The 23353-nt window shown below is 40.1% G+C and overlaps 1 protein-coding gene and 1 pseudogene across 3 annotated transcripts in view; one reads left to right on the top strand and one right to left on the bottom strand.

Moving 5' to 3' along the window:
* The window catches only part of Lepr (leptin receptor), an 82201-nt gene that overhangs the window by 34544 nt on the left and 24304 nt on the right, over window positions 1-23353 (top strand). For all 3 annotated transcript variants that reach the window (XM_040757100.1, XM_040757101.1, XM_040757103.1), the window contains exons 5-13: window positions 1445-1650; window positions 3650-3792; window positions 5360-5504; window positions 13080-13370; window positions 13519-13636; window positions 16493-16692; window positions 19502-19650; window positions 21597-21756; window positions 21872-21954. In XM_040757100.1, the coding sequence (XP_040613034.1) occupies window positions 1445-1650; window positions 3650-3792; window positions 5360-5504; window positions 13080-13370; window positions 13519-13636; window positions 16493-16692; window positions 19502-19650; window positions 21597-21756; window positions 21872-21954 (1495 nt within the window). The remainder of the gene's footprint in view (window positions 1-1444; window positions 1651-3649; window positions 3793-5359; window positions 5505-13079; window positions 13371-13518; window positions 13637-16492; window positions 16693-19501; window positions 19651-21596; window positions 21757-21871; window positions 21955-23353) is intronic.
* Window positions 7180-8269, bottom strand: LOC110339867 (annotated as a pseudogene).

Here is a 23353-nt window from a genome sequence, read left to right as displayed (position 1 = left end):
ACATTTGGGTCCACTTTCTCATTGCCCTATCAGTAATTCTGCTGCTCTTTCGAACATTGTCCTTCTATGAGAGGGATGCCCGTTTTGTACAATTTGGCCATGCCAAACATCGGCTTGATGCAAGGTGTGCTTACTGTGGCTAGCATGTGGAGAGCCAATATTACTCACTATGTAGGTTAAGTTGGTCGACAGTGTTGTTCAGCTCTTAATCCGGAATTATTTTGTCTACATGTTACATTAAGTTTTAGAGACCTAACCTTTCCACTAGTAACTATGACTTAGTATATTTTTGCCTGTTATTAAGTAAAAACCTATTATGTACTTTTAGTGAACCCCCTCCACAATTTTTTTGTTATTAATGACCTTCTTTACCGTGGTAAATAATTTTTTCATTGAACTCTACTTTCTTAACATTAATGTAGCCATTCAGCTTTATTTTGATTTATCTTGAAATAACATATCTTCTTCTGTCTTCTGTAGTAAGTTTGCATGTTAGTGTTTAAATTGATTTCTTATGAGAGGTTTTATAATTGGGCCTTATTTTTCACCCATTTTGCTACTGACTGCCTTCTAAATGAGATATTTAGACTATTTGCATTTAATGCCACCAACTCTGTTCTCAATCCTTCTGTTGTTTTTCTCATCTCATTGTTTCTTGTCATTTTCTTTTCTTCTTTTCACTTAAAGGCAGAGTTTCTCTGTGTAGCTCTGTTTGACCTGGAACTCACTCTGTAGACTATGCTGGCCTCAAACTTGGGAATCTGGCTGCTTTGAGTGCTGGGCTACTTTTCTCTGTTTTCTTTTTAAGTTAATTTTTATGATTCCATTTAATCTGCTTTGTTGCCTAATAGCTTTGTCTACTTGACTAACTATTTTATTAGCTTTTGAATTATGACATGTCTTAGAATCTAAGTGACATTGTAGCACTCTGTATGATGTGTGACATTTCAATTTTTCCCTTCTAGTTTCCCCAAGCTGGGTTGCTAATGCCCCATACTTTAGTTTAGTCTGTGTCACATCCTGTAAATACATGGTTGTTATTTTTGCTTTAATCAGCCAATAAATAGTTATCCTTGAAGTTAAACATCATTTCTTTGTGTGACACCAGATTTCAATTTTCTTGTATCTAAAGCCTTTCTTAGTATTTTTATGATGAGATCCAAAGATGATTCTTTAAGTTTAGGTATCTCTGGAAAAGGCCTTTCTTCCATATTTGTTTTTAAGGATATTTTCACTGTGGGTGGTATCTTAGAGCTGTGGCCTTTTTTCATTGTTAGTGTCTCCATGGCCCCTTGCTGATGCTACCTTGATGGCTAATCTGCTCTCTCGTCTTTGTTTTTTCTGATACAGCCTGTCTTTAAGCTGGGTTTGATGTCCTGCTTTCAGAAACCTGTCCAGTATTCCCACATCTATGCTCACACTTTGCTCTTATATTTAAATACAGGCCTGAAGTCGTAGGTGATTTGCCTCTGCCCCTCTTGAAAAACAGTTTTCAGACTGTCCAGTGCAACTGCAGTGTTCGGGAATGTGACTGTCATGTGCCAGTCCCAAGAGACAAACTCAACCACTCTCTTCTGATGTATTTGGAAATGACGTCTGCCGGTGTGACCTTTCAGTCACCTCTAATGTCAGTGCAGCCCATGCTTGTCGGTAAGTTGCACTTCAGAGTGACAGTGATACTGAGAAATCAATCATGAGAAGGGGTTGAAAGGTTGCTTATGGGTAAAGATTTCCACTGACTTACATCATTTTAATCAATACTGAAAACCATGGTAAATGCAGTACTAGATGTTATAGGCAGCCACACCAATGTGTTCACAGTAGTAAATGTCTCTAACCTTAGCACTGAAGTGGTCCTGTGAAATAGCTGTGGCCTCTTTTAGTCTTGGATTTAGAGAATGGATGTGTATTCTTTGACTATCACCTGTTTATATTTCAGATAACTGTTTCTGAAAATTGTTAAAAACCTTTGTTGTTTTGTTTTGTTTTGTGTGTGTGTGTGTGTGTGTGTGTGTGTGTGTGTGTGTGTGTGTGTGTGTGTGTGTGTTGTTTTTGGTCCTGGGAGCACAGTAAAATTTACATGTTGTTTAGTGTTAAGTTATTTCTGCTTAAAATAAATTTGTAATAATTCACAAAAAATAAGTGTCATTAGGTTGAAATAAATGAGAAGACAAAAAAATCCCAAAAACAAAAACAAAAATACCGGGCAGTGGTGGCACATGCTTTTAATCCCAGCACTCGGAGGCAGAGGCAGGCGGATCTCTGTGAGTTCGAGGCTGGGCTGGACCGACAGCCTCCAAAACAATACAGAGAAACCCTGTCTTGTAAAAACCAAAAAAAAAAAAATACCCTCTCAACATTCCTGAACAGATGGGATGTGTGAGAACTAAGCCAGTTTTGGTTTAAAATATAATGCAAGCCAGTAAATTTGTTATACTAATGGTAATTTCTACAAACTCAGTAATTCCTATTAATTGTCCAAACGTTGCAGTGTGCAGAGGAGAAATATATATAGTTTACCATTAATACACACTTCTGATCTGCAATATATTCGATTTGCTATTTTAACAACTCAAGAGTGTAAGTGTGGAGACCGACGTCCGCCTTGCAAAACACTTGTTCTTGCAGAGGCTTCAGGGTTACTCCTGCACCCACACAGCAGCTCACAGCTGCCTGTAAGTCCAGCTCCTGGGATCCCAAGGTCACCTCTGATTTCCTGGGTACTTGAATGCCTGTGCGTACACACACACACACGCACACACACACACACACACACGCACACACACACACACACACACGCACACACACACACACACACTTTATAAAGAAAAGTGTGAATTTGTGATAGGTCTCTTGAACTTCAGAAGTTAAACATTTTCAAGATTCTACTACAATGTGATTTTTAATGGCTGCTTAAATTTCCTTTATGACATGAACCATAATTTAGTAATCTTTACCTGTAAGATATTTAAATTATTTCTTCACAAATCTAAAAGGTTTTCTTATGGTTGACATAACAAGTATCTACATATACACATATACATACAAATGCTACATGCACACATACGTTTGAACTCAAAAATCATTTACCCGGTTAAAATCCTCATTAAGCTAAGAGTCCTCACTCCTATGTCTAGAGACAGTCAGGCCTTACAATGGCATGGGAGTGTACGTTCTGAGTTGAGTAGTTGGGTTTGGATTGTTATTTTGTGTGAATAGATATGCTGACTTTTGCCAGGTCTGTGCATTTTCTGAATAGTGTTCTGCATACTGCTGTTGTCCTCACGACCAGTGAAAGCAAGTACAGTGACTACAACTAGGCAGAGACTCCAAGTTTGAAAACTACTAGGCAAAATGAAGTGAGGCAGACTTCTTATAGGAGGAAATCACATTGATCAAAACAGTCCCACTGACTTATAGGCTTTCCCACACCATGGAAAGAAACAAAGACTGCTTTGCTGGGATAAGTATGGTACAAGAGAATGGCCCACCATGTGTTAACTCTGTAAGCAGTCTTCCAAGGATTTAACTTTTTAAGTATTTGAAAGGCAAGCTATGCTGGCAATTCATCTCAACTTCATTTTATTCAGATATGATTGCCGTGAAAATTGCCTGAGTTAAAAATCTTATTTTTTTCTTTCCTCTTAAGTGAAGCCTGATCCACCATTAGGTTTGCATATGGAAATCACAGACGATGGTAACTTAAAGATTTCTTGGGATAGCCCAACAGTGCTACTGTTTCCACTTCAATATCAAGTCAAATATTTAGAGAATTCTACAGTTATAAGAGAGGTAAGTGTATTTTGGGAAAGAAAGTGAAACTTTGAGAAGCAATTAAAGATGCCCAAATCTGTTAGAAATTACCCTTGCCTGCTAAACATGTCTGTGCTTTCTAGAGAGGATTGGATTACACTGAATATTACATGTTGAGATAATTTATACACACTACAGGAAGTCCAGCTATAAAATTTTAATATAACCATTTCCATCTGTCGAGTGCTGATTTCCATTGCGTTCTTACTTGTTCATCGCTCAGTGTGTTTACACACAATGTGTGCATTTGTATTGTGAAGTCAGTCAGCATCCTCTTTCGCTTGTGCCAAAGTGTTTTCTGAGTGTCTGTTTGTTGCCAGGAGCTATTCTAGATGCAGCAAGATAACTTGGGTCAAAGAGGATGGGGAAAGATTGTTAAGTGGAGGTTGGGGCGTGCCTCATTAGGAGGGTGATATTTGAGCAAGGATTTGGAGGAGATGGCTCTGTTGGTATCTGGGGACCTGGATGCCAACTAGGTGGGACAGCAGTGCAGGAGGCCAGTGTGGCTGAGGCTGACCGTGAAAACAACTGTGGCAGTGGACAGCATCAGAGACAGGAGTGGGTGGGGAGGAGGAGGTCATGAATGGCCTGTGGGAGTCACGTGAATGCATTCACAGCACATAGTGAACCTAAGTGTTGCGTCATTCCAAGGTAGAAACTGATCTTTTTAGAACTGTTACTTTTCTGAGGCCTTATTTTTGCAGAGTACAGTTTGGCAACCCTCGATGTCAGGTGTGTTCATGCAGAGTTAAGGCTTCCGGGAGATACTTCCTCATCTGCAAGTCAGAAATCACAGGACTGTACATACAAAGGTCCTGATATTGTTCTAGCATTAGTAAGTCGGAAAGCTCAGAACTATAAAAGTGAAGGCACTGATATTGTTCTAGGCATGCCTTATGCTATTTGCGATCTTTAACCTGTGACCCCTTTCTTCCTCTCCCAGTCTTGAAGAGAGCAGGGAGTTCAACTGAAGCACGTTCCTGGAAAACCGAATGTACTGCACAGGCAGATCTTAGCTACAGTTTGTTTTCCACAGGGTTTGGCCTTAGATGTCATCCCTCCCCTCTGGTTTATAAACAGTGTGATGACTCATGCCCTGTAGTTCAGGGTCAGGGTGTAGCCACCAGGGCCAGGATGTCAGTATCCTTCATGTCCTTCTTCTTGTGCAGCTGTCCTCTCTAGGACCCTTACAGCCCCCCCCTCCATCCATTGTTTTCTACCAGATGTACAACGGATGGCAAAGTGGCTACAGAATTCCCAGTAACTTTGGCACCATTTCTCAAAAATCCTAAAGACCATGTTGGCATTAGTATTCAGTTAATATTTGTTAATTGTCACAATTGTTTCATCTACAGGCTCTTTAATTTTTTCTTGACAGATGCATATTTTTTTTCCACTTGGTCATTGTTTACTGTTTTAATTCTGTGGCCAGACAGTTCATCTGTAAGATTTTACTTCTCTGAGATTTGCCGAGGCTTACTTAGCAGTTTTGGCAAACGTTCCTCACCATCTTGATGCTCTGATGTTTCAACATAACCTTTAACAGGCGGCTGAAGTTGTCTCAGCTCCATCCCTGCTGCTACACAGTGTGCTTCCTGGGTCTTCATACGAGGTTCAGGTGAGAACCAAGAGATCGGACGGCTTAGGAGTCTGGAGTGACTGGAGTTTGCCTCGAGTCTTTACCACACAAGGTAGGCCTTGTCAAAGTTTCTCTTGGAAACAATCTTCCAGATCTTGGCTTCCTTCCATCAGCATATCATGAGCATCTTCAACTTCTATTTCCCCCAACAAGAAGGGGGAGTAATATTAACATTTTATTTAAAGCTCTTTTTGGAGACAAGGTCTGCGTATATAGCCCAGGCTGATCTTAAATGCTGGAATTATAGACATACATGCTTATGCCTTGCTACATTTTACTCAAATCTTGAGCAGGCTAATTTGTTAATGAAAATTGCACCTGAATTCTTACGTATTTGCTTCCAAAACACCCTCTTATGGAGTTTTTTTTTAGCATTTTTTATTACTTTAATTTTAAATAGCTTGCTTCACATGTCAATCCCAGTTCCCTCTCCCTCCCCTCCTCCTGCACCCTCCTACCATCCCCCCCCAGCCTCCCACCCTATTCCTACTTCCTTCCACATAGGGGATATCATTTTGCTCATGGCAGGGTCCAGGCACTCCCCTAAGAGTCCAGACTGAGAGAGCATCCCTCTTTGTGTTATGGACACACAAAGTCCGTTTGTATGCCAGGATTAAACACTGATCTACTGCCCAGGGCCCCATAGGTTGCCCAGGCCTCCTCACTGACTCTCACACTCAGGGGGTCTGGATCACTCCCAGCTGTCAGTCTGGGGTCCAAGAGTTCTCCCCCTTGCTCAGATCAGCTGTCTCTGCTGGTTTTGCCAGTCCATTCTTTGCCAATTTGCTTATCGCCCCTCTCTCTCTGTCACTGGGTTCCATGGGTTCAGTTCAGTGTTTAACTGTGGGTGTTTGCTTCTGCTTCCATCAGTCACTGGATGAAGGTTCTACGATGGCATATAGGGTAGACATCAAGTTCGTTATCAGGAATGGGCATTTAAAGTGGTCTTTCCACTATTGCTTAGCTTGCCAGTTGGTGTCATCCCTTTAGATCACTAGAGGTCTCACTGGTGCCAGATCTGTCTTCTAACCTATGACTCCCTCTATTACGGTATTTATCATCCTGTTCTCCCCCTATTCTACTCCCCACTCAACCTTCCTGTTCCCCCATGACCTGTCATGGAGGGAGAGGTTTTTTTTTTAATATCAGAAAGACATATTTAAGCTGGGCATGGCGGCTCATGCCTGTGAATCCCAGGATTCTGGAACATGAGGCAGGAGGATTAAGAGTTTGAGGTCAGCCTTGACTACATAGCAGAACACTACAAATAGATAAAAAAAAATGTGAAATTTAATTTCCACTTTAAAAACCTAGTGGGTATACCACTTATGTTGTTTAATTTATGTTTAGAATCCAAGAGTATTCATTGAGATAAACATGTCAAATGTTTACTTTTAGAGGTGTCTGTGCACACGAAAGTGTGTGTTTGTATGTGTGTGTGTGTGGGGTGCTTACAGAGGCCAGAGGTCGACTTTGGCTATCTTCTACTTTCACCGTATTACTTGAGACGGGGTCTCTTCCTGAGCTTGGAGCTTGATGATTCAGCTGTACTAGCTAGCTGGACAAGCCCATAGGATCCTCTGGTCGCTGCTTTCCAGTGCTGAGATCACAGACTGTGCTCAGCTTTTGATGCAGTGCTGGGGATCTGAACCCAAGTTCTCAGGCTGCTGCAGCAACCACTGCACTTACTGGGTCATTTCACCAGCATGCTTTTGGCGTTTTCAGAGTCAAGTCTTCATACCTTCAAAGTTTTGTTGTTGTTGCTCTGTGTACTTTTTGTTAGCTATTATTAATATAGGGAGAGGGGACAAAGAGCTCACAGGCGACATAATTTCATGAAATGAATTACAGGGGAAAGAGAGTCTTGGTGCATGCATTCCTGCTGAGGGTGAACCTCTAATTCCTGGTAAGAAGACAGGCATGCATATCAGTGTTCCTTGATCAGGGGTCAGGTCAGTCAGTGGGACTAAGAGTGATGATCTCCATCCAGGCAGAAGAGCTACAGTTCCTAGAGGCGGGGCTGCAGGTAGGGATGGAGTGCTCTGTGCTGGAGGGTACTGGGGCTCCAGCAATGCTGGCCGGAGCAGCAACAGCAGCGGCTGCTACAGTGTCTCTTACTTGTGCAGTCATCACTTGCTGGGATGGACTCCAGCCCCTTGGACATGACCAGGTGATCCAGCAAGGGCCTGGGGATCAGGAACACCAGGTGCCCTCCTAACCCCAGGACCTCTAGTAGTGCCACCAAATAGCGCCCAGGCAATGCTAGTGTCTTTAGAAGGTGGCCTCTCCACAATAGTGGATACCATGTCTTCCCCATGCATTGACACCACTGTTTGTGGTTTCTTTTCCCCTTTCTTCCCTCACTCTGGCTATTTTGTATTCTTTGGTTTGAACCCTAGGTTCATCATAACTCAGGGGATCAAATTTGCATTCACGTCAAAAGCCTTCAAGGTGTCAGTAAAGATCCAGCCATTTTGCAGGATACATCTCACTCTGTAGTCAGTGTGCTGCAGTATCTTGTGACTGTGTCATGTAGACTTGATTCCCATTCCATCGTCGATGGTGTCAACAGTAAAAATTGTATTTTATCCCTACATCCATCAGGGTTTCCCACCAATAATGCGAGTTTGTTAGAAACTTTTCAAACTGTGGGTGGGTCCTGTTCTTTTCTTGGAGTCAGCTGGCCTTGATGCTCATAACTGCTCCAGCAACCTGTTGGTATCAGCTAAGAATGCCCAGCACAGCTCTGGAGGTCCACCCTGGAGCTTCTTACTTCTGAGAACACGGTGGGCACAGCGGACACTCTCGGATGCTCATTGAGGCTGGCCTGCGTTTGACCTGGACTACCGCCTCTGGCACATGCAATGCAGCAGTCCTTTACAGGTGTGAGCGATCACCTGGGCTCTCCATCTGTCTGCAGTGACTCATAGAGCTGTGTGTCTGGCGTCCAGCCACCTCTCAAGGTTATTTTTAGCATCAGAGAAACTGCACCTTTATTCACAGGTGCCTCAGGGAGGTGAGATGCAGCATCTGTCAGAGCCCTGAGAACCTTTGTGCCTGTTTCCAACCCTGCCACCACTGAGTTGTGACTTTAGGAAGACACTCTATTGTCCCTTGGTAGTCTGCTTGCTCAGTTTTACTGGGGTTACACAGAAATGGTAATGTAAATCACTGAGCACAGTCCATCTATATCATTCAGCAGATTCCCTTATCGATTACTTGGTATTGAAGAAGTGTTAATTAGTCAGAAAGCAAGTGGCATCAGTGTCTTAGAAGTATCGATTTTGGAGTCTGCCAGTTTTTTCAAGGGCAACAATTATGATTTCTTTAGAGAGGTTCTTAACCTTTCTGTGCCTCAGTTTCCCTGTCTGTTACATCAAGATGTATGGATGGTTTTGGTATGGGGAAATAGCACAGTGAAGTGCACATTACAGCACCCGACTCCTAACATTCAGTTTATGAATTCACAGCCTACATGCTCAGAATCTCAAGATTTAAAGAGATAGGAAGATGGACAATAATTGCTTGGCATAAAGTAAGATTGCGCGAGAGAGCTAAATCAAGTGTTGAATAATTTGTTCAGCCTGGGAGACTCGGGGACCTGGCATGAGGAGATTTAGATGGTGATTTTATGCCTTTATTCCTCAGATAACTTTCTATTGTCCCCATGTGTGTGATCACAGGCTGATAATCCAGCTTCTGAATTTTTTGGTTGGTTCCTAAGGGAAACTGAATCTTCTGTTATCAGGTCTTATTGACTAGCTGTGCCTTATGAATCCCATGGGGGAGACAGTGTGAAAACCACAGTATCTCAGGTGGAGGCTTCTATGTGGTGCTGAGGGGTCATGTCGGGAGGGAAGAGGGGAGCTGTGCAGAGGAAATAGAAGGCCCCCATGCCCACCTACACTGAAAGCCTGTCTTTATTAACTACCGGGCAATGTGCTTAGCTTCCATGGAAAGATGTTTCTTTCTTATTTTACTTCATTATTAAAATTTAAAACTTCCCCTTCAAGAAAAAGAGGCAGGGCTAGAAGAATCAATGTTGTTTTTCAGGGTTTGCTAGGATTCAAGACTGACTATAAATGCTTTTTTTAGAAACTCCATATAATATACTGGTTTCTTGCATTTTGTCAAATATTTGATCTCATTCAGTTTAGGTCTTTATATGGGCATATTATTTAGTTATGTTTTTCTTTACAGTGTATGTCTATCTGTAAGTTTATATTTGCTTAGTTTTTCAAATGCCAGCTCATAGTTTGCATTCTTGTATAAGATAGCCATGTGGAGGTCCCTGCAGGTGTCATACAGGGAAGCGAACGGCACAAAATGGTGAGAATGAAAATTCAGTGCAGATTGACTTTGGCAACCTGCATCAGACTTTGGGATGTCGAATACCAGGCAGTTCATTGTTAGCATATTTGAAACACGGTACAATTTGTGAAAAGGTTTCCAGGCAGCAATCATTCCAATTCCAGGTGCACAATAAAGCTTAAGGTGTGACTCCATAGAGACTCTTTACAAAGTACATGTGACTATGAGCATGGGTTCTATAGCTTAAGGGCCTAGAATCTAGTGTGGTCTCTGACTGGTGGCACAGAGGTCAGTAGGACATAAAGTACTCAGACATCTCCCCTAAGAATGGATAATGATCTAGGGATAATCATTCTGGGGAATTAGGGTGAGATCTATCCTTTCAGATAGCAAAAGAGTCACCAGGTTGTTAGGAACCTCCACTCTCAGCTTTCTGGATGGAAGGCATCTCCATTGAGGAGACGCCCCTGTGTGATTAACTCTCCTGGTTCTCTTAGTGCTTTCTGTGAGGACAAGGACCTCTATACCCCCAACATAGTCAGATGTTATAAAGCACTTTATCAATTAGCTTGTGTAATAGTCAATCAAAAGACCATTAACAGCTAGACGTTTATTTGTCACTCAGGTGTATCTCTAGACTTCAGACATCCTGAAAACTGGGGGCGGGGAATGAGTAAATAGCTACTTTCTAGTCAAAGCTCCCTCCAAAAATTAATTTTAAAAGATGAAAATTTTATTTTGGCTCATATTTGAGGTTTTAATATTTTAGGTTTTAACCCTGTTGCGTTGAGCCTGTGCTAACTCAGCAGTGGGAGCCTGCAGGAGAGGAGGTCTGTTCCACTCACTGCTGCCAAAAGGCAAAGAGAGATGAAGCAGGAGACTGGCTCCCAATGTCCCTATCAAGGGCACACTCTAAATGACCTGGCTCCTTCCACTGGAATGTCCCTCATGAAGGTTTTGTAGATCCCAATAGCGGCATAGGCTGGTGTCCCAGCCTTTAGCTTATGGGCCATAATGCTGCCTAATGATTGCAGATGGCTTAGCTGCCTCTGAGGGCTAGTAGGTGAAGATTAAGAAAAAGAAATTGGGGGTGGAGAGATGGCTCAGGAGTTAAGAGCACTGGTTGTTCTTCCAGAGGTCCTGGGTTCAATTCCCAGCACCCACATGGCAGCTCACAACTGTCTGTAACTCCAGTTCCAGGGTATCTGACACTCTCAAACAGACATACTTGCAGGCAAAACACAAATGCCCGTGAAATAAAATAAAAAAAGAAATTCGTTATGTAAGAAACAAACTAATATACTTGCAGTGGGAACCAAAACTAGTCCACTGAAGTAACTCCCCCAAATATTTCTCTTTACAATATCATCCACTATGTTGGTGTGTGCTGAATCACAAATAATCTACATAAGCAGGCTCCATGTTTTCCCTTTAAAGAAAATTTATCACATCTTCTCCTAGAATGAAAAGTACATTTTCTGGGACTGGGATAAACACATTGTGAAAGAACTTTACCTAAAAAATGTTTTGATTCATGGTCTATATTCTTTTGAGTAACTGGTAACATTAATATTGTCACTAGAATATTTCACTTTCAATAAAATTCATTAATATAGATATTGTGAAGTTATCAGTGGTTTTGGCCATATAAAGAAAGTCATAGCTGTCTTATTCCTCAAACTAAATTTTGCATAATATTTATTAGGATGGTATTTGTGGTCTTTTGAAAATTAGGTATTCAGCATTTATTTCATATGTCTCATTAATTTTTAGCATGAATTTATAGATTATCACTTTTTATCTTTGTGTTAAAGCCTAGATGTAAGCATCTAGTCAGTCACAAGCTATATACATTTTAGCTTTAATTCTCAGTAGGGCCTCTCCAGGTGAATTTGCTGTTGAACTAAAATACCTTGAAATTTTAAAAATAATCTGTGAATGAAGAACCTGAATTTATGAGAGTTACTGTGTACCTTTCTAGAAAATAAGAGTAACTCTGATCTGCTGCCCAAGGCTCAATAGAATCCCTAGGCCTCTTCACTGACACCCAGATTCAGGGGGGTCTTGATCAGTCCCAGTATACACACGGACTTTGGATTCCAATAGAACAATGTGAGGTGCACTCTCACCCTGAACTCTTGGGAAAGGGTCTAGGCCCTGCCCTATATGAAATGACACACTATGGACACCCCCATGGAGGGCCTCACCCTCCCTGGAGAAATGAGGGGATAACGGGGGGGGGGAGGGCACAGGAGGAAGGGAGGGAATGGGAGAGGGACCTGGAACTGACTTGTGAAGCAACCTTGATTCTTATCTAAATTTAAACTGGAAAATAAAATTAAAAAAAATAAGAGTAACTCTGAGGCATTGTGACAGTTCAGTGGTGAGGCCGTGGAGCACGCCGAGTGTGTGACAGGCATAGGTCAGTAGTGAGCTCCGTTCACGGGAAGGTGGCATGTCCTGGGGCTGGGGTTACACTGAGTCACGCCCTTACTCCAGTGCTTCTATCCTGCTTCTGTTTACCAGATACACTCAGTGTCCAATGTGGACATACAAAACCATTTCGGTAAAATTAGCATGACGTTACAGAGCAAACTACATTACCTATTTATTAGAGACTTTCATGGGTATGAAAAAAACTAATAGCAACAACTCCCTTTCTGTCAAGATTTTGTATCATCGTGATCTGTGCTCAGAACACACGCTATGTTTCACTGATTCTCTAGACATTTTAAAACTGCATTTATTTTGCATGCACATACGTGCCATGATGTGCATGCTGAGATCAGAGAACAACTTGTCAGTTCTTTCCTTCTGTCGGTCATTCGGTCATGTCAGTCTTAGGGATTGCACTCAGGTCACCAGACTTTGTGGCAAATACTTTTACCTGCTAAGCCATCTTGCCGGCCCTTCTTTTTTCTTTGACATTTATTTATTTACTTATTTTTGTATGTTCCCACATGTGTGCATTCAATCTTAATAGCCTGGTAGGAAACGAATCGTTGTGGAAATAAATGATGCTCCATTTAGCTAATTTTGACTGTCACTTGGAAAATGGCAGTTGCCAAAGCCCAGTTGTAATGAATAAGCCCCACGTTTAGAAGCTCGTCATGGTGTCCATGGAGGCTCTGTCCATTTGAGAGCAGGGGTTACTGGGGCTCTAAAGGGCTGTCCACAGCACAGTCAGTGTCTCAGTGCACTTATTTGATGCTGGCAGGGTAGCTAGGGATGTGGGAATCTTTTGGCTGTGGTACAGGCTGCTCACGTGATGGCTTCTGTTTCCAACTGAATGCCCACCTTTCTTTCTGTGTTACAGATGTCGTGTACTTTCCACCCAAAATCCTGACAAGTGTTGGATCGAATGCTTCCTTTCATTGCATCTACAAAAATGAAAACCAAATTATTTCCTCAAAACAGATAGTTTGGTGGATGAATCTAGCTGAGAAAATCCCTGGAATCCAGTATAGCTCTATGAATGACCATGTTAGCAAAGTTACTTTTTCCAACTTGAAAGCCACCAGACCTCGGGGGAAGTTTGCCTATGACGCAGTGTACTGCTGCAGTGGGCAGGAATGCCATCACCGATACGCCGAGTTATATGTGATTGGTAAGACTCCCAAGGCCTTGTTCATTCTGTTCCACAAGATCACTTGTCACAGACTGTGCTAGAGTCCTATTAAAGATGTAAAGAAAATGTTTTTCATGATTTTTTGGTGTGTATACTTTATATTAATATTTTAATGTGTTTTAAATAGATGTCAATATCAATATATCATGTGAAACTGATGGGTACTTAACTAAAATGACTTGCAGATGGTCACCCAGCACAATCCAATCACTTGTGGGAAGCACTGTGCAGTTGAGGTATCACAGGTATGTATGTACAGTGCTTGCTTCTTTGTTTTCCCCTGGGCACGGCACAGTTAAACTTTCCATTAATCTGTTACTATAGCAGAAATATGGTGATAGGAGGGCTCCTTCTGAATGCTGTGAATACATGTTTCTCTTATTGGTTGTTTTGGCCAATGGACAGGCAGGATGTAGCCAGGCAGGAGGTATAGGTGGGGCTACCAGACTAGGAGGATTCCGGGAGAGGAATGTAGAGAGTCTTGAGAGAGATACTATGTAGTTACCAGAAAGATAGGATGTTTCGGCACTCTCTAGGCAAGCAAGACCACATAGAGATACACAGATTAATAGAAATGGATTAATAATTAAGAGAGAGCTAGTCAATTAGAAGCCTGAGCCATCAGCCAAACAATTTATAATGAATATAGGCCTCTGTATGTTTATTTGGGACTGAACGGCTGCAGGACAAGGTGGGACAGAAACCTCTGTCAACAGTCTGTCGCATTTTTCTCCCTGAGCAGAAATTTGAATACACCCTCCCTGGGGAGTTGATGGGGGATGGGATGGGGGAGTCGTTGGGGACCGGAGGATGGGAGGGAGAGGGAACTGGGATTGCTATTTGAAATAAGATAGTTTCTAATTTAAATAAAATTTACATAAAAAAGAAAAATTGTAAGGAATTACAAAAATTGTACTTTTTGAAAACATTCACACTAGAGGCTAATATACATACATTCATTCATTCATACATACATACATATTGTTTTAACCTCATGTTATCACGTATGCCAACCAGTTTCTTGGGATTGCATTTTGACTCTTGAGTGACATGCAAGGAGGCAAGAGACTTATTTCCTATGCAGTTTATTTGGGCTCAGTGAATGGGATAAATAGGCTATGTAAAAAAGTTGAATGTCATTTGGCCAAAGACCAGTATTTTAGGAAAAAGGCAAAGGGACCAGATTCTACAAGATGTGACTGTGTTTTAGAATGAAGTGAATTAAGTTGGGACGCGAACAGTAGTTAATGAGGGGTAATAGATTCTATTAAAGAGAATTATGTGCTTATTTATTTTTACATTTCTTTGTATAAAATTTAAGACATCTCCATATAGTATTTCCCTTGTCTTGACATAACATGTGTCCTAAATTGTATGTCACTACTGAGAAGATAAAGCCCTCCTTATTTTTAAAGGATCCTGTGGTAGTCATCCAGTATGTTCACTACTCTTATACTCTATGATATTTAAATTTGTATTGGAGAATCTCGGTTTGTACAATGTGAAAAATTTTTAAATCTAAAATTTCAACTTGAAAAGCATCTCTCTCTTCTCAAGTCCTGTGATCTTAACTCTGTCTTTCATGTTTAGTGTTGATTCCTCTGCAGTCCTGGAAGAAAAGTGGCAATCTGTATTTCTTAAATGGGAAAAAATTATTGTCTTTATCCTATGTGCTATAATATTTTTAAATCAATTGAAAGTTCATGATAGGCTGTTTTAATTATACATGTCTTTCCATGTGTTTTCAAATGCAAACATATGTTTGTTGAAGACAGTTTTAAAAGCGCCATGGCTCTTTTAACATCCACAGGATCATCATATAACCAACTACAAATACTTAGTGAGTTTTTGAACCTCCCACATGTTAATTTCCTTGTCTGTACATAGAGGGAATTGTAGGATTTATATGGTTTTTAGGGCAATTAATGGTATTTCATTTCATCGTAATTAAGTAATAGTGTCTCCTAGGAAACATTCCACTGGAGCAATCAATAAATGGTTATTGCTTCATGATAATGATGCTAATCGTTCCAAGTTAGACCTTCACCACTGTGTTTTTACACTGCTATTTCCTATCCAGTGATGATTATACATCCCTCTGTCCTTGTATTTCTCACTCACCATTAATAATCCGAAAATATGCATATTGAGAACCTTGAGGAGAAAATACAAAGATTTTAGTGTTTTCATTTTCTTTCTCATTTTCATCCCTGTTGAAAGAGGAGTCAGAACTTTAGTCATTCAAACACCTTTTTCAGAGCAAACAGTGTCAGAAGGACCATTTCAAAGAGAAGAAACACTTTGTTTTTTGTAAGGAAGTATGTTGGTTGAGACTCCAAATGTTTAAAAAAATCATTTATGAGAAAATGAGTAATATATTTCACTACCATTCATGTATGGATCAGGATTTGGCATTATTTTAATTACATCAATTTGGTTTAGAAAGTATTAGGGCACTGTCAATCAAGCCAAATATACCCATAAGTTACATTCTCACTTTTTGTTGGAATTTAATCCACTGTTTAAGACAAAAAGAATATGCTTTCCTCCCATCCCAGGAGTACGCCCAGTCCTACTTTTGATCCTTACTTCTAGAATTGTGTCACTGATGCAAGCTTCTAGTACAGGGGTTCTCAATCTGTTGGTCCTCACCCTTCAGAAAACTTGTATTTCCAAAAAAGAATACTTACATTATGATTCATAACAGTAGCAAAATTGCAGTTATGAAGTAGCAACAAAAATAATTTTATGTTTGGGGGGTCACCACAACATGAAGAAATGTTTTAAAGGGTCGAAGCACTAGGAGGGCTGAGAACACTGGGCTTGTGTGACCATTGCAGTCCTGCAGCTCTATTGCTAATTTGCCCTCTTGTCTGCTCTTCTCATTGCCTTCACTAGAGTGTTTTTATAGTTACTGCTTCTGTGGAAAGAATAAGATCTGGAGAGAGCTAGGAATTCAAGAGTGCCTTCCTGATTAAAAACATCAGCTTTTAGACAAAGAACACTATCTCTTTTGAATAACAAATCCGAGTTCTAAAATGTCTTCTCCCTCTTATTAATACTGCATATTAACTGGCTATTTTTTTCAAATGTCTTTTAAGGAGCAGCCTGTATTGTTCCGATAGACCATCTATTCATCCTGCATCTGAACCCAAAAGCTGCATCTTACAGAGGGATGGCTTTTATGAATGTGTTTTCCAGCCAATTTTTCTATTATCTGGCTACACAATGTGGATCAGGATCAACCATTCTTTAGGTTCACTTGAGTCTCCACCAACATGTGTCCTTCCTGACTCTGTAGGTACGTCAGGCAGCGCTGTATATTTTCCTTAGATTTGGATGCTATTTTCTACTCACACTGGATTTTGAAAAAAAAAAGATTTTGTTTATTGAGGAATTGAAACAATTGGCCTTAGGAAGCTTTCTAGTTTTGAGTTTTTATTGCCATTTTGAGTTTATTCTGTATATTACTTGTAGCATGTTTGTTTATAAATATGGATAATAGAGTCATAACAGTTGGGTATTTCCATATAGCACTTGGCGAGTTGCATGTGTCATTGTGAGTGCAATTTTATGAGGTTTTTATAAAGTAACCCTCCAGTGTAATTCTAAAGCTATTTTAATCTGAAAGTTTCATTTGGGTAATCTAAAGGCTTTATAAGCTGAGTAATAATATTTCAAGAATTCAATTTTTAAGGCTGGGTAAGGGCATTTGAAATACTAAATAAAGGATGTGAAGAAAATAGACAAAGATGATGAGATCTTTAATAATATTCACAGATTTTTAACAAGTGTCTTGAGATACTTGAGACATTTGATGTATTATCCCAAAGCTGTGTGGAATATTTGAAAAAAATGACCCATTTTTGGTCATTTATTTTGTTATTATGTTATTTTATTAGGGAATTATGAAAAAAATATATTTGTTTTCAATTAATCAGGACACATTTGAAGTAGAATCTGTATTTTGTCAAATACAGGATGAACTCATTTTAACTATTAGATCTGTTTTCATATATAAATGCTCAACTGATTGATTATATCTTCATTTATATGATTCCATTGTGTTTTTACTGCAATTGGTATTTTTCTGTTATTTAATCTTTTAGGCTAATAAAGGGCCATGAAAAGTCACACACAACATGAAGTCAGCAACATGCTATCTGGGTAACATTTGGAGTGTTCTGCTTTTCAAAACTAAAAGAATTTAAATCAGGCTCATCTTGCCTTAGGAAGAGAGCAATGTGGAAATTAAGCTTTGGGATGTAAATCTCAGCTCCACCTCTTCCTAGCTTTTAAAGCTTGGATCAAGCATGAAAACATTCTGTATCACCCATCAACTCTGTGTAGCTCCTCATACTTCTCTGATATGTGCATCACTCTGGGCACTGTGTACCCTACCACTTGGGTAGTCACTGAATCCATTCATGTGTCCCACTGAACCACAACCAAAGAATCGGTTCTTATGTTGTCTCAAATGTGGAAATTTCCTTTCTTGAAAAGAAATAGCCTTTTCCAGAGATGAAAGTTTGATCATCTTACTTAGTGGTGAATACTGTCAATGATCATGAAAAACAGCATACTAATGGCAAGTTCAAGGTGTTTTGTTCTGAATATTCTAAAGTACAAGTATTGATTTCTTAAATGACTAAAAAGTACCACTCAAAAAAGAGGCCTTGCTTTTTACACACTGGTTGTCTTTAGAAGTGAGACTTAGAGGAGGAGAATTATGGCAAACACTCATGTAGGGCCAATCCAGGCATTCTTAGTTCCCTATGAATCAACAGTGTCCTGGCTTACAGAACTTGAGGGAAGCAACAGGTTTGGGGGCAAACCACAAATGTTTACAGAGGCTTTCCTATCTTCACCCATACAACACCTGTATGTTGCCCTGTTTGTGATTTTTCAGTTTATGGATTGGTGGGTTTCTTTAGCCCCTACAGTTATATACTTCATGTTCCAGTCAAGGACCATCTCTCTTTGGATAGTTCAATGGCAGAGGTACCCATTTAAAAAATTTCAAAGAAGAGGAGCATCCTGGTCATCATCCTAGAGACCCCGGGCTCTACCTGGTGTTAACCTGTTAGATGCTGGCTCGTGGCAGTTGTGAGGGCAGCCGATGGGATCTTCGATGGGAGAGAATGGTCTCAAGAGAAAAGTTCCTTACCAGCTGGTGTGAAAGTATAGTCCTTAAGCATTATAATGTGTTGCTATGGCAACTGAACCCATTGCTCCATTCAGGGGAGTCACCCACAAGTAAAGACCAGATTGATGTGGCACTGTGAAGTTCATGCTTGGTGTCATGATACAATTAGATCTAGAGGCATAAGCTGTGCTAGAACTTCCAGGATTTAGTACAATAAAGCATATTTCCCTATTGTCTTATTCCTAGCAAAAATGGTCCTCTATAGGAAAAATTGGTGATGTTGGGCAAATACACGTCCAGGATGTAAGTCAAAGTTAGGTTGAGACCAGCAACATAAGATGTTACAAAAAAAAAAAGGTAGCTAGGTGTGGCTCGTGCCTTTAATCCTAGTGCTAGGGAGGCAGAGGCAGGCAGATCTCTGTGAGTTCAAGACCAACCTGGTCTATTCAGTGAGTCTGGGCCTGCCAGGGCTACAAAGTGAGGCTTTACTGAAAGAAAGGGACAGGGAGGAGAGGAGAGAGGAGGAGGAGGAGGAAGAAGAAACAAGATAACCATCTTCTACGCATTTCTATATTTTTATGCATTTCATCTTTAAACGTGTCTTTATTTTTTTAAAAAAAAATCATGTTAAAATCTTTTGTGATCTAAGTTACCTTCGCCTCTATTTTCTGCTAATTAAAGTCTGTTTCCTCAGATTATAGAAAGCAAGCTTCTAACGGCTCAGTCAGCAGATATCCTCTGACCTTGCAAAGTGACACGGATAACATACTGATGAGGTTTTCATTGGACCTCTTTGCTTGCAAAGTAGAGCTAATCCTTTTCCTTATGTATTACACAAAGCTGTAGGCATGAGGCAACGAGTCAGAGAGCTTTAAAAAGGATTTACTTTATAAATATGAAGTCTAAGGATTGTTAATTTTGCTGTTAAGTTACTATTGCATGATATTATTTTTTAAATTTCTAGTAAAACCACTGCCTCCATCTAGTGTGAAAGCAGAGATTACGATAAACACTGGATTATTGAAGATATCTTGGGAGAAGCCTGTCTTTCCAGAGAATAACCTTCAGTTCCAGATTCGATATGGCTTAAATGGAAAAGAAATACAATGGAAGGTACCTTTTATTTCTAACTGTTTTCTTCTCTGTCCTCTCTTCTTTTCTCCTTTTCCCCACCCCTCTGTAGATTGGAGTCTCTCTGTAGCCCAGGCTGCTCTCAAAGTTACTCTGTAGCCCAGGCTGGCCTTCAACTTGTGGACCTCTGATGCTTAACCTTCCAAGTGCTGCGACTGCTAAGTGCTATTTAAGGTTTTATGAACGCATATTAATTATACTTAATAATGGGTTTCGCTATGATATTTTGGTATATATAATGTATTCTGATAACATTCACCTCCTTCTTACCACCTCTTATCTCCCTACCACTGATCCCCTTCTTCTTCCTAGCCAGTCACCTTTCTCCATATTTCGTAAGGAATTTTTTTCCCTCAGGAACATGGGCAGCTTACCAGTGGCTATACCACTAAATAAAATGTCTCATTATCTTCCCCCAGAAACAGGAAAATCCTCAGGGAGAAATGGGGGCCCTGTGAGCCCTTCTCCCTTCCATGTCCAACTGTAAATGGAGGTTTCTCTCTCACCTGCCAGTTCCTGAATAGACACTCAGAGACTTAATATTAACTATAATTGTTTGGCCAATGGCTCAAGCATATTATTAACTAGCTCTTACAACTTAACTCAACCAATTTATTTATTGCCAATGGCTGTGGCATTACCTCATATCTGCTTCTCTGGCAGCTGCATAGCATCTCCCTGACTCTGCCTTCTGTCTCTCTGTCTCTCTCTTTGGATTTCCCACCTGCCTGTATTCTGCTTGGCCATTGGCCAAAACAGTTTTAGTCATCAACCAATGAAAGCAGGACATATTTGCATCAACCAACGTCATGCATGTGTCATGTAGGTAATCACAACTACTGAGAGTTAAACATGAAACAGCATCTTACAATGTTTAGAATTTTGTTGCATCACATAGCCGCTGTCATACAAATAGCACTCTTCTGTATTGTGTAATTACTTTCATTGCTTAGATCAGTGGCTCTCAACCTATGGGTTGCAACCCTTTTCACAGGAGTCACATATCCGACATTTACATTAGGACTCATAACAGTAGCAAAATTACAATTATAAAGTAGCAATGAAAATAATTTTATGGTTGGAGGTCACCATCACATGAGGAACTGTGTTAAAGGGGGTCACAGTATTAGGAAGGTTGAGAAGCACTGACTTAAATTGTCAAAGTTTAATCTTTGCAAGGAACAAAAATAGCATACTTTGCAAGACATTTTCCCTTTGAACTGTTCATGAAACAGAGATTGCCTGGCTAAATAGGCTCAGGAAACCCTGCCTTATTGTATCTTCCTGGTGTAGAGATGCTGTTTATGACATTAAAGGTTTGGAGAAGGCCTTTGCAGAAGAAACATTTGTTATATGTCATCCTTTGTTTCCACACTCACTTTTTCAGGGACCCTCATTTCATGTAAGCTTCTGATGTCTTTCAGTATGTTCATGAATGGGACATTTTGAAAGAGACTATTTTTATTAAACAATCATAGAGTTGAGTGTGCATATGGGAAATTTTGTTCAGTTTTTCAGGGCAGCTTGCTAAGAATGGAAATGCAAGAAACCCTAATTACATTGTTAGCACAGTGACATCAGTTGAGGCATATGTGGGTCTTATCTGCTTGATTCTCCAGAGAGGGCCCTGTCTGACTACCATTTTTGAATTCTTGTCTTTGTGGTGGAGCAAGGATCAGAGAGTAAGGGTTAGCAGTAGGGCAAGAGTGTGTTGAGTGTGTTTGGAATTGACCTTGCAAGTGCAATGTGTCAACAAGGGAATAACCAGGTGTGGGAGGTAGCACTCCTCTGACTGGTTGTGAGTTTCTGAAGTGAGAAAATACAGCATCACTCTGTCTTAAGTTTGGAGTAGTGTTAAGGTTTAAAATACAAGCACACTTCAGGACCCATAGGAGGCATGCATATTAACAGTGTGGCCTCTGTTACAGGTACATGAGGTATTTGATGCAAAATCAAAGTCTGCCAGCCTGCCGGTGCTGGACCTCTGTGCAGTCTATGTGGCCCAGGTGCGCTGCAGGCGCTTGGATGGACTTGGGTACTGGAGCAATTGGAGCAGGCCAGCCTACACGCTTGTCATGGATGTAAAAGGTCTGTGAACACTTGTTAATGTCTCATGAAAGTGCCGAAGCGTGTGCTTCAAATGGGATTGAAAACATTCCTTCCAAGAACACGTGTCCAACTTGGGCTCCCTGTCATTTTGCAGTTCCTATGAGAGGACCTGAATTTTGGAGAATAATGAATGGTGATATTACTAAAAAGGAGAGAAATGTCACCTTGCTTTGGAAGGTATTTCTAATTTCTGACTTTTATTTTATTCTGATGTTATGTTTGTCTATTCTTTGTTTATAACCCTGTTACTAATAATCTCACAAATGACTCCAAATCATGTGATCATGTGTTTTAATGCATTTTAAAGATGTGGTCTCTCAAAGCTAAGTATCTGGGATTTTGACATAGTCAGGAGCCTTTATTATTGTCTTAGGTCAATTATAATTGGATCATTGCTATTTTGGCAAAGTCTTGGACTCTTTGGAATTTACATTTGACATCTGTATCAGGGTAAGATTCCTAAATGATAATTAATGTTGCTTCAAGTCCACGATTTGATTGCGATTGAATCCTGAACAATATAAACATGACTTTCCCCTCATACTGGATAATCAACTTGGAAATGCCAAGGCATGCATTCTTCTAAAGAGTTGACTTCTATTCCAAATAAATAATTTCAGAAATAGGTATCAAGCTTATGACTTACTTAGGAATAAAATACTCTAGGTGGGCAATGTTATGTGTATTATGTAAATGGGAAAACTGTCAGGAGAATGAAAAGATCATTGCAGCAAGGACTCTTCAGCTTCAACAATAAGAAAGCAAATAGCCCATCAAAAATGTAGACCAAATATCTGGTCTACATATCTAACCAAAGGTGACAGACCCACAGGTGACAAATGAAAACATGATAAGATTCTAAGCATTGTTTGTCATTGTTGAGGATTTACAAACTAAAACAACAGTGAGGTAGGAGTCTGATTGAGAATACAGAATATCAAGAAACTTGGTTTGCTGCTCGTGGCAATGTAAACTTGTGTAGCCTTGGTGGATCATCGTGTTCAAAGATGCTTATTTGGGTGACTTCAAAACTTTCTCTACACGAAAACTTGCACATAAGTTATTCAGACCACTGTATTTATAATCATTATTCAGTATAAAATGAAATGGTAGGCATTCCACATTGCACATTTGCCCAACCCAAAACTTCATTAGGATAAAGGGTAATAGTATACCGATTTTTAAAAAAAAATTCATAGACTGGAGGATTTGAGGATGAAATACAGATTAGATTATGAGTATCACAAGTTTATGAAATTACCTCACTGTGGGGGGCAAGGGAAAAGGCTTAATGAACTTTGGAAATGAGTCTGAAGTATGGAAGATGTGAGACACTACATGAACACTTTGGAGTTGTGCATTTTTCCAGGGATGTAGGCTAACAGTTATTACATCACTGTAGGTTTGTGTTCATGGGAAAGCTAAGAAGATGAATGGGGCAGAGTAGGTTGTGTTAGAAATATTTAGAGACATGTATATGTACGGAGGCCCGTATTCATGTATATATCCTTGATTTTGTAAGCTAAGAGGGCCTAAAAGTTAAGACTGTTCAAGAGGAAGGAGTGTTTCTAATACT

This window comes from Mesocricetus auratus, unplaced genomic scaffold, assembly GCF_017639785.1.
Source record: "Mesocricetus auratus isolate SY011 unplaced genomic scaffold, BCM_Maur_2.0 Super-Scaffold_100014, whole genome shotgun sequence".
Taxonomy (NCBI): domain Eukaryota; kingdom Metazoa; phylum Chordata; class Mammalia; order Rodentia; family Cricetidae; genus Mesocricetus; species Mesocricetus auratus.
The sequence above is the reverse complement of the archived record's forward strand: the minus strand, read 5'-3'. Positions and strand labels throughout refer to the sequence as shown.